The sequence below is a fragment of the Gastrolobium bilobum genome, unplaced genomic scaffold (assembly GCF_033153095.1).
Source record: "Gastrolobium bilobum isolate Gb01-03AN ecotype WA unplaced genomic scaffold, APGP_CSIRO_Gbil_v1 utg455, whole genome shotgun sequence".
Lineage (NCBI taxonomy): Eukaryota > Viridiplantae > Streptophyta > Magnoliopsida > Fabales > Fabaceae > Gastrolobium > Gastrolobium bilobum.
The window spans coordinates 119,418-130,406 of record NW_026896178.1 but is presented as its reverse complement, the minus strand read 5'-3'; the positions used below and the strand labels follow the sequence as shown (position 1 = coordinate 130,406).

The window sequence follows — 10,989 nt, the reverse complement described above, 5'->3', positions numbered from 1 at the left end:
GAAGTGGAAGATGTCGACTCCACCGAAAAGAGACCATTTCCCTGGAGGACGGTTGTCTGAGATTCTATCGATGAGGCGCGTGGAAGCTGGAGTTGTTGAAGAAGAACCCGGCGATGAAGAAAATGAGAGCGGAAAAATGGAAGATGTGATTGTGGATAGGGAACCCGGCGATGAGGAGCCTAGAGTTACTTTTATGGCGGAATCATTTTGGCTCAAGTGTAAACCAGAAGAAGATCGTGGGGCGGAATCGAAGGAGCCGAGATAGAAGATGAGGAGAACGAAGGAGCCGAGATCGAAGCAGAGAAGGACGGGAATGACGAGTCCATTGTCGAGGTAGAAGACTTCGTGGAACCTGAGTGTCTGGAGACAGAGTCGAAAATCGGAAAGGAGATTGAGAAGCCGAGGTGCTTGATGAAGACCGGCATGGAGGAGACCGCGAATCCGAGTTCATGTTCTGGAGAAGAGCTCGACCCCGGCGTGATGAGGTTGATGTCGGAGACCGGCATAGGCGCGGTTCGGGTTGGAAGTCAGAAGTCGGAGACTGCATTGAATTCATGGTGGAAGTGGAAGATGTCGACTCCACCGAAAAGAGACCATTTCCCTGGAGGACGGTTGTCTGAGATTCTATCGATGAGGCGCGTGGAAGCTGGACTTGTTGAAGAAGAACCCGGCGATGAAGAAACTGAGAGCGGAAAAATGGAAGATGTGATTGTGGATAGGGAACCCGGCGATGAGGAGCCTAGAGTTACTTTTATGGCGAAATCATTTTGGCTCAAGTGTAAACCAGAAGAAGATCGTGGGGCGGAATCAGAAAATGATGCGTTGAGTTATTTGCTTGATGATGGGAATCAATGGTCCTCAATGAGTGATGGGGTTACTGTGGTTGAAGAGGCCCAACATGCTATTAATGTAGCACATGTTGAATCTGAAATTATTAAAATTGGCATAGGTGTTGTAAAACTAATGGGACGTTATAGTGATACAGATACTGATCAGTATGATGACTTGTGTGATGATCATACGTGTAAGAATGAATGTGGAAGTATATCGGAGGATGAGGTCGACGGAGAAAAATTCAAGACTTTCTATCTTCCACCAATGAAGGAACGGCCGGACAAAAAAAAAAAAATTGAAGAAAGGAGTGCAACATGGAAGCAGTGCAGCAGCGCGAAAAAAATCAACCGGTGGAAAATTCAAAAGAGAAGAATTAAAATTTAAGGGGGAGTTTTGTTGGGTTAAATTTTAATGAGATAAAAATAGAAAATAGAAAATAGAAATGTGAAGAGTTCTCTGGTGAAGAGTCATGTCTTTAGGTTTGTGTTAGTGGACATTAATGAGTTTGAAGTTATGTCAGTTAGAATATTAATGAGTCAGTTATGTCAGTTATAAAGTAATGAGGGTGTTATGTGTGGAGTTATGTTGGTCAGTTTTATAGCTTATAAATAGCCTTTGATAGTTTGTATGAAATGTAGATCAAGAGATCAAGAGAAAAATAAAAAGAGAAAGAAAGCAAGAATAGAAAAGAAAAGTTTTATTTGTAGATACTTCTGTGCGGTTGTCTCTTGCATCTGTGTGGATATTCAATTCCAACAGCCGCTCAATGTTTAAAGGGTTTCATACATAATATGTGATATTTTAGCCTGTAAAGATAAGGATTTTAGGGTTCAGTGTATCAATAAGGATGACAAATTTTGATAGAACTGGATGGTCTCTTTTAGCTCAAATGTTGTGAGCGAGGTGGAGGTAGTAGAAATAGGTCAATTAAAAGACAATGTGTTCTAGTGACGTAAGGACTGAGGTGTGTTATGTTTGAACTGTGGTTGCAAATGATTCGAACTTCTGCTTCCACATGCTAGCAAAAATATGAAGCAGCCTTTCATTGATAATATTTGTAGAATCAAAATATTTAGTTAGAATTTCAAATACTATACTGTCTTGTCATAATCTCAGTATTTAGGAACCAGCTCTGTCGACTTTTGCATACTTATAACGACGTAAAGAGCAACCAGCTCTGTCAACTTGATCAATGAACAGTAGCAAAACAATCAATAGGTAGGGGTTGAGTGGATTGATCGAGTTTGTGAAAAACTGGATGTGACGTGGATTTCTTTATCACTTTCACCTAGTCCGCATTTATTTTGGTATTGTGGCTGTGGTGCATAAATGCAGTGGTGTGCTTGAATTGGTTACTTGGCTAGTAGAGGTTACATGAAATAACAATCGCATTTTGCAGGTGGACCAAAGTCTTATGGATATAACTGACTCAAAAGTGTTTTTCATGCATTGCTTACCAGCAGAAAGGGGGTCGGAGGTCCCCAACGAAGTTATTGAAGGTCCAAATTCAATTATCTTCCCGCAAGCTGAGAACCGATTACATGCACAGAATGCCATAATGCTCCATGTGCTTGGAAAGTAAACGCATGGTCGATGATCATCTTGGCAGAGTAAAAAAAAAAAAAACTCTCGGTTGATCAAGTCTGAAAGCTGGCATTTTGAGCTGGGTACATATAGTAGCAGCTGAATAAATGAAGAGTCGTATGTAACGCAAGTATTGTCATTTTTCATTTGTCATTTGTCAACTATCGGGATCATCTGTCAGACAAGTTTTGGCAACACATGTCTTGTGCTTGCAATTGAGTTTTAAAAAATGGATTGAACAAAATGGTACTTGGCTCATGAAATACATGTAGGACAGATAATTCGCGAGTTTATGACATGAATTGTGTTTTAATAAATTGCATAAGTTAACTAGTAATAGTCTCTTTGCATGTATAAGCCGTTAAAATATTTTTTTAATGTGAAATTATTCAACCACCAATTAAATCACTCAAAAATGAATTACTTTGCTAGTTAGCTATCTTCTGGGTAAATTATTCCTAGATTAAAGGCCCGATTTAAGCGGAACAAATTAAATAAAGAAAATGCGGAACAGTACAAGATGAGCTATATATTGAAAGTTCCACTGGCAGGCCAGCTAAAACATGAGCTTAATTTTCATTGAACAATACACTTGAAAGAATCGTCACCACCGTGCGCATTGCGATCTGGCAGCGCAACACTGATTGCTGTTTACCGTTCTTCCATGTTGAATCTGTTCCAAGCTTCCTGGCAAATAAAAAAACATACGAAATTTGATATTTAGGCTTTGTTTGATTACTGTTTTTAAAAATATTTTTAGTTTTCAGAAAGAAAGAAAAATTAAAAACTATAATTATTTTTTGTTTTTAGAATCAAATTTAGAGTAGGTTGTTTTTGTTTTCTGTTTCGGTTTTTAATTTTCAAAACAAAACAAAAAAAAAAACACAAAAAATAATTATTTCCTTAATTATTCTACAAAACAATTTTAAAAACAAAAAAACAGAACACAATCAAACAGCCTTTTATTTCTTCAGCTAGGAGAAACATGTTTCATGTAATCTGAATAATGGTACAGAAAGAGAGATAACGTTTCAAAAACCGGCCGTCTGCTCCCTAACATCGATACCGTCTGGCCTCGTAATATGGGAAACACAACAAAAAAATACTTTCTTTTAATATTATAACTGGCATGTTGTTGTCAACATGTAAGTTTTAAAGGAATGATAGTTACAATACAAAAAATGGATTTTGACCAAGAATATAACTTTTTTATTAAATATGAATATAATATGAAAAATAAATTTGACTTTAAAAATTTTGAATTTTATATACCTAGTAACGGTTTATATACATATATGGATATGGATGGAATTGCTCTTTATTTTTTCAAAAATGTCGCTTCCAAACACAAGAATGTTTTGTTAGGAACACGAGACAATTTAAATCCCAAATACAACTACATATATAACTATTTAAGTTTAATCAAAAAAAGTTTAAGGGAACCCACATAGATATTGGTGTATATTGTAACTGTAGGTTGAAACCATTATATCAAATACGGAGAATATTAGTAAAAAAGTGATTTTCCATTGTTGGAGAAAGATTGGAGTAAAGATCAAGAACTAATTTTCATTAAAAACTAATTTTCATGTTTAATGATGGATGAGGGCCGAACCTTTAGAAGATCAAAAACCTTCTCACAAATGTACTTTTGTTGAGTGCTTGCCCCCCGCTGCTGCAGCTTGTCAGGATGCACAAGAAGAGTAGCTTTACGATAAGCTTTCTTTACTGCAGTGTTGGTTACTATATCTGTTAAAGGAATCGGTTGCCAACCACTATCGGGCCCAAGGATCTGCAAAATACAAGCTTTCAGTGGAGTAAAAAAAAAAATTCCTAAGCAAAATACGAGCAATGCCAATGATAAACTAAAAGGCATGGTACTAAAATAAGTAACTATGGAAGTTCAAGCAAAGCAAACATTTGGTTGTATTTAATGAAAGTGACTTTTGTACAATACAAAAACATAATATTAATGCTTATCAATCCATTCACATGTACATTCTCAATATTTCTGTACCGGTCCAATTTCAGTCAAAACAAGTATTCAAATAATTTACATGTAAAAATGAACGCTTCCTCATTGTCAGCCTAGGTAAAGGTATTCCTCCCCCACTTCAATTCCCCCCGCCAGTTTACAGTGATTGGGTTCATGAAAAAAAAGAAGGGGACCCGGTGTACATGACTCCCCAACCTTCTGATCACAGAGAAACAATTTTATCACTACTGCTCGCTTTCTTAATTGGGTTCATGAACAGTAGGGGAAAATATATTCATGGCTCGTTCATATGCTATCGATCAAAAAATAACAATTTGAAGACATGCACCGAGCTAAAATTCTAAAGAGGTATATTTAGAATGTTTACACATACATATTGTAATGTTGAAAGCAATGCCCTCAAGTTTCCTGCCTTTCCACTTGACCACCTTTTGACATCAGCATCGAGAGCTTCTGCTAGCCTCTGAAGAAAATATGATTTTGTAAGACAAATTGTGAAACATGCGAACAGAAAATTTTGAGAGAAGATATTTACATTTTTGTCCTGTTGCTCCTTCTGCACAAGCAAATCATGCATATTCTTTTCTGCAAGAGCCTTTGCCTGCATAGCCCACAACAATGAATGAAGGAACCATTTGACATATTAACAAAACTGGGCAAAACCAGGAACCATACCACACGTTCCCCTATTCTCTGATGCCTCTCGGACCTAGCTTTACATCTCTGAGCAGAATCACCATCAGCTCCATTAAATACATCAGTAGAATCACGAACTTCTTCAATAAAATGCAATTTGTACAGAATCAACAAAAATTGAAACAGAAAATACTGTAATAAAGAATCTCTGAAATAAGAAAACGACAGTAAAGATGGATCAGCTATAGCAGAACTTTATAACATTACATACCACCATAGCTGAAAGATTTTGAGTGGAAGTTCTGCTTCATTCCATTATCTCTGGAAGCACCAAAGCCCTTCTCTGCAACAGACTTGTCAGATTTATTTCTGGCTTCAGAGGCAGCCTTCTCAGATAGTGCCCTTTCCAGGGCACGGGCTCGTGCCTCTGCAGTTGCTCTCTCTACAGCAGCACGTTCAGCTTTAAGTTTTGCTTCCATAGCAGCCTTCTCAGCCCGTGTCTTGTCATTTGCTTGACTATTGGTTTTTCCTAGCCTTTCTCGTCCATCAGAAATGTTTTTCTGACGTGCTTCAGCAGCAGCTCTCTCTAGAGTCGCCCTTTCTCTGGCATCAGCAAATGCCCTTTCACGAGCTTCACGAATTGCTCTTTCTACGGCTAATTTCTCCTTTTCTCTTTCTCTTTGCCTCTCTTTTGCTTCATCAATTTTTTTCAGGTGTTCCTTTTCCAGCTCTAACTTTTGTGAATTACCATTAGCCTCCTTCTCATCCATTGTCATGGAAACTTGATCGCTCTCCTTAAGATTGCTGTGAATTGATTTAACCTCATCTTCTTTGAAGGGGCTTGATTTCCATTCCGACGTACTAGGTATCTGAGATGCTTCTATATTGTGTTCATTGTCAAACAAATTTTCCTCATTGGAGGAGATAGATTGATTCTCATCTATCTCTTCATTTAATGCAACTCTAGCCTCCTTTGCATCCTTACAGATTTCTACAGCCTCAGGAGTTGTTTCTTCAACAAGCGTTGCCAGATTGCAGTCATTTTCTGCTTTTTCCAAGCACTGATCTTCATTTTGCCTAACCTTTATGTCAGTTTCACCAATATTTGTGGCAACACCTTCAAAGGAAACTGTTTCAAATGTATCTTGCATTTGATTAACTGCTTCACTGAGCTCAAGGGCATCTTGAATGAAGGCAGAAGTCTCAACTGCATGTTTCTCACTGAAATCATCAGCCTCTTGAACAGATTCCGGTTCTTCGTGATTCTCACATGAATAAACCTCCGGTGTTACTTCAAGAGCTTCATCATTTTCAATAATTGTATCAGCCACCTGAGATACCCTCAACTTCTCAGTTACATCAGGCTCATAGATAGAACAGGTGTTTGTTGTCTTGCCAGCTTCCTTTGCTTTTATCTCCTCGTAGTTAGGATCAGTTCGAGTTGCTCTAATTACTTCTGGTTCTTTGTTATCTTTCCTTTCCCTATCATTTTCTTCCATAAGAATTGTGGCTCCTTCAAGTTCATTCCCGCTTGCTTGGACATCTTGAATCCTCTCATTTTCATCAAATTCACAATCCTCTGTAATTCTTTCATAAATTTCTTCCTCATAGTGAATATGGTCCACAATATTTTCCCCCACGTAGACATTGCTTAACATATTTTCAGCGGCTTCTCTCTGACAGGAATGTTCTCTCTCTTGATTTACATACAGAAAACCAGATTCATTCTTTCTCTTTCTTTCCTCTACACACCCCAAGTTCTCTATTATTTTCTCCATATTTATGAAGTCTGACCGATGTGGACTGCACTGTCTCTCATTGTCTATTGGCTCCAGAAACTCTGTCAATTCACATTCTTCCAGCTTACTGGACACCTCAACTTTGTCCTCACTTCTTTTTTGCTCCTGAACAATGTTCTTCTCAACCTCTCCCAGTTCCTGAATAGGTCTCAAATTTTTTTTACATTCTTCCTGCTCAAAGGACCCTTCAACCTCTTCACCCTCTTCTTCTGGCTTAAAAGCAAAAAAAAATTCATTTTCTATTATTAACCCTTGCCCACCCAGGTTGCTTTCATAGTCTTCTAGTTCATGAAAAGACATAACCTTGTTCTCAACTTCCCCATCTTCATTAACCTTCAATCTCTTGTCTGTTGTTCTATTATCATGTGTCTCCTGAATCACTTTTGTTTCGTCTACAACTTGACAACCATGATTAGGTTCATGGACAAGTTCTTCAAATGCACGTGCCTCACTACCCCCGCAGACCTTTTCTTCATTATTCTCCTGTTCCCAATATTCCTTAACCACTTCTGTTGTATGATCAGATTCTTCTGGTTTTTCATAGACATTCCTACCTGTGGTTTTAATATACAGCATTTCCCTATTATTTTCTGCCTCTTTAAGCTCAAGAACTTTTCCTTTATGATCTGTTTTCTGTTTAACCTCTTCCTTATGTTCTACTTGAGTTGATTTCAATTTCTTCTGAGCTTCTTGTACAGCTTCTTTGGCAACACACATTTCTTTAGCCCCAAGATCTGATCTTACTTGCTCATTTCTCATCGTTGGCTTTCCTAACCCAGAAGAAACTTGTGGCAAAGCATCCATTTCTCCAAATGTTTGCCCTGTATTAATCTCTTCATGTTTCATTGTTTTATATGCCAGTTTAGTCTCCTTTTTTCCCTCAGCTTTCACATCAATATTAGATTTCCGTTTGACACGATCAGGAAAACCTTCTTTCTTTCTTCTCATTGACTCTTTTGCAACCTTTATTCTTACTTGAGCCTCTTCTATTGCCTTTCTTAAAGCAGCTACAGAAGCAGCAGCCTCTGAATTTGAGTCTATCATGTCATCTACATATGATGGTGAATCAGCACAAGAAGCACCTTCAGACGGGCCACTTTTAGACGCCTGGCATTTGGTTGCCATTGATCTCATAGTGTCACCATTATGATTATCCAAGTTACTTGCCTTAGCCTCTGAAGGAGGAAATTTGACATGATGTGTTTCATTACATCCATTGCTAATCTCACATGCATCAAAAAACAAGTCAATAGAATCAGATCTATTTTTAACTTTCATTTCACTGTTGGAAGACTGTTTCTTAGCATTAGCAGGTGAAGGACCAATAAATGATTTAGTACAATGTCCACCTTCCTTTATCCCCTCATTACAATGACTACCAGAATAAGCATCCTGTGCTACCGGTATAGAATTATTAGCTTTGTTCATCTTCACCGAATTGACTTCTTCAACTAAACAAGTGTAAGCAGGGACAGCTTGGAGTTGAGCTATATGCGTCATCACATTTGTTCCATTTTCACTTCCTTGATTGACTTTATGATATGACATATTGATCCTTTTGGTACCATTGGATGACCTTGATACCACCGGAATTTCCTTTGAGTAATTAGTACTAGTACAATCATCCTGGCATGATTGGTTTCCTCCTTTGACTTTACACCTACAGAATAACAAATGTCAAGAACATCATTTAGATCAATGTCTGCATTCTAAGCAGCTTACTAGCACTCATTAACAGGTAGCCTAGTGCTATAAAGTTCCCACTTCCCACTATGCGCAGGGTCCAAGAAAGGGTCTATAGTAGACAGTCTTACCTTACATTAGCAAAAGGCTGATCACATTAATCGAATCTATAACCTTCGGGTCATATGGCAACAACACCAATCGTTCTGCCAACTATCAAGGTTCCCCTTTTTACCAGCACTCATTAATGCTACAAAATTGGTGTGCACAATAAAGTAGTTTTTTAAAAAATAAAAAAAATCACCATCCTCCCCAAAAGATAAGTTTATGAGTCTGCTTAACATTCACATCTCCCATCCCTTCTAGAGAGTTTTGCTTAATATTGTACAAATGTGCAACATTGTTGGAACAAGATAAGTATAAATTTCATATATAACGAGAACAAATCCCTATCAGTAAGATAATAATGTCATAAACTAAGTGTCATTCGTAACTAATAACTCATTCTTATACTAGGCTGAATGACCGAAATTTGTATAACCAACTTTGGGGGAGGAGTGAGAGGACGTCAAGGTCGCTTGAGATTCAAGACAAGAGCTTCACGCAGTTAATAAAACATAAAAGCACAAATTTGAAACAAAGATCTTGACATCCACATTATAAGTAATTGTATTTAAGGAGCTACATAAATCCTGGGTCAAACTCCAAATTTAAAATTATAATCCTAACGTATTTAAAACGTTAACCGACAAGATCTCCTCAACTGGTGAAGTAGAATTAAAGGAATGTCGAAGGTAATTATGAAGTTCCACGAAGCAGTAGATTTTAATTGATTTGAAATTAAAAATAAAAAATAAAAAAGTGATGAAATGTCAGGCATCAATTTTGCTGTCTGTCCGCTTTCTTGCACGAGAGCACAACACGAATAAAATAAAAAAGGAGCAAAAGAAAACACGGTTTCTCTTCTCACAGAAAGAAATCACATGAACGACAAAGCGGTCAAAAGGGAAACGGTAACAAAAACAAAACGAGTTCAAAGAACATACATTCTCGAATCGAATATGGATTTCAAGAGAGAAAAAAAAACACGCATGCTCATACATGATTCCAAGTCGACATTGAATAAAAACCCTAACCAAAAAAAAAAAAAAAAAACTCAACAAGCAAACTCACCTTGCCGATGCACCATTGGTGAAACTATCATTCTCTTTAGGCTCAGCAACCATCTCCTGAAAAGGCACAGCAGCGTCTAGATTCCCAAACCCGCCGAACACCTTCGAGTAATCGAGCTTCGAGCGCCGAACATCATCCATCGTTCTCCTCTCGTTGAGCTCCGGAAGTTCGAGAATCGGAATCGAGGAACCGAGGGAAGCTCCAGAGCCACCAAAAATCTCGCAGTAATCTTCGAACTGAGAAGAGAAACTCGGAGTTCTGAGCTTAATCGGAGTAGCGAAAACGCCGTCGTATGCGGATCTTCCAGAAACGCCATAGCCGTTCGAGAGCTTCTTAGTGAGAGTCGCGGTGGCTGCTCCGAACTCCATGGCGACGGCGACGGCGAGGCTCTGCTACTTCTTCTTCTTCTTCTTCCTTTCGTTGTTTTTCTTGCTCTGCAAACTTATTCTACTGAGTCATACACGGAGAAGAGAAGAAGCACAAAATGAGAGAGAGAGAAAAATAAAATAAAATAAAAACAAAATAAAAAGATGTAAGGGACTTTTCCAACGGAATGAGAGGGAGAAAAAAAATCGCGGTCTAACCGAAAAAAAAAAAAATACAATCAATGTGTGTGGCCCGCACTTGCAACCGGCGATTCTGGTCTCGATTCGGAGCTGTTTTCCTCTGACTCCCAGATGTATGATAACCGGAAGGACGACTGATGACCGGAATATCCGGTGACTCTCACAAATATTTAAAAGGAAAATAAGGGTTCCTCTCCTGGGTTGACTTGTCGTTAAGCTTGCGAAGACCAATCAGCGGTAGCAAAATAACGTCATTAAGGGGTAGTTTCGGTATCATGAAACCCAAGTCGCTGAGGGGATTTTTTTTCTTATATATCTTAATTCATCTGGTTTCTTGCGCTGCTGCCAACAGCTGTCCGCTCCTTAGTCATTGACAGTACAAACAAACACGGACATGTTGGTGGCTTGCTGCTCATATTAACTTTGGAGAATTAGTTTCTCTTATAATTAGGGATGTTAAACGGCCTAATCAGTTGGGGGCTTTATTCATTTAAGTTTGTATTTAAGTGTGTTAGTTTGATTTAATTTGTTATTTGTTATGAATATAATTATTGATATAAAGCTTGATTTATTTATAAAAAATAAAAATTTGATTTAGCCTATTAAAAAATAATAAGACAATAAAAATTTATCCAAACAGAATATACGGTCAGTATAACATAAAATAAAATCATTTAAAAAGTCTGATTAACTAATAAAATGGGATGAAATGAGTTGA

General features: G+C 37.9%; 1 protein-coding gene across 2 annotated transcripts; it reads right to left on the bottom strand.

Annotated features, from left to right (window-relative positions):
* Nucleotides 1-2,863: 2,863 nt before the first annotated feature.
* Nucleotides 2,864-10,177, bottom strand: LOC133298125 (auxilin-like protein 1). Of its 2 annotated transcripts, none has more exons than XM_061497360.1 (7): nt 9,706-10,177; nt 5,322-8,509; nt 5,090-5,190; nt 4,950-5,015; nt 4,788-4,877; nt 4,034-4,210; nt 2,864-3,105 (listed from the first exon to the last, which is right to left on the bottom strand). In XM_061497360.1, exons 1-7 carry the CDS (start codon nt 10,071-10,073, stop codon nt 3,070-3,072), a joined length of 4,026 nt encoding a protein of 1,341 aa, XP_061353344.1. In that variant the 5' UTR covers nt 10,074-10,177; the 3' UTR covers nt 2,864-3,069. The 2 variants fall into 2 exon arrangements, with proteins under 2 accessions (XP_061353344.1, XP_061353345.1); XM_061497361.1 differs by having other exon boundaries at nt 5,090-5,187.
* Nucleotides 10,178-10,989: the final 812 nt, after the last annotated feature.

Excerpts from the sequence above, each read along its gene's own strand:
- LOC133298125 (XM_061497360.1), bottom strand. The coding sequence starts at position 10,073 with ATGGAGTTCGGAGCAGCCACCGCGACTCTCACTAAGAAGCTCTCGAAC. Across the intron at positions 4,211-4,787 it reads TGCTTTCAACATTACAATAT|ATCCTTGGGCCCGATAGTGG; the intron begins GTATGTGTAAAC and ends TGTATTTTGCAG. Across the intron at positions 3,106-4,033 it reads AGGTTTTTGATCTTCTAAAG|GAAGCTTGGAACAGATTCAA; the intron begins GTTCGGCCCTCA and ends TTTATTTGCCAG.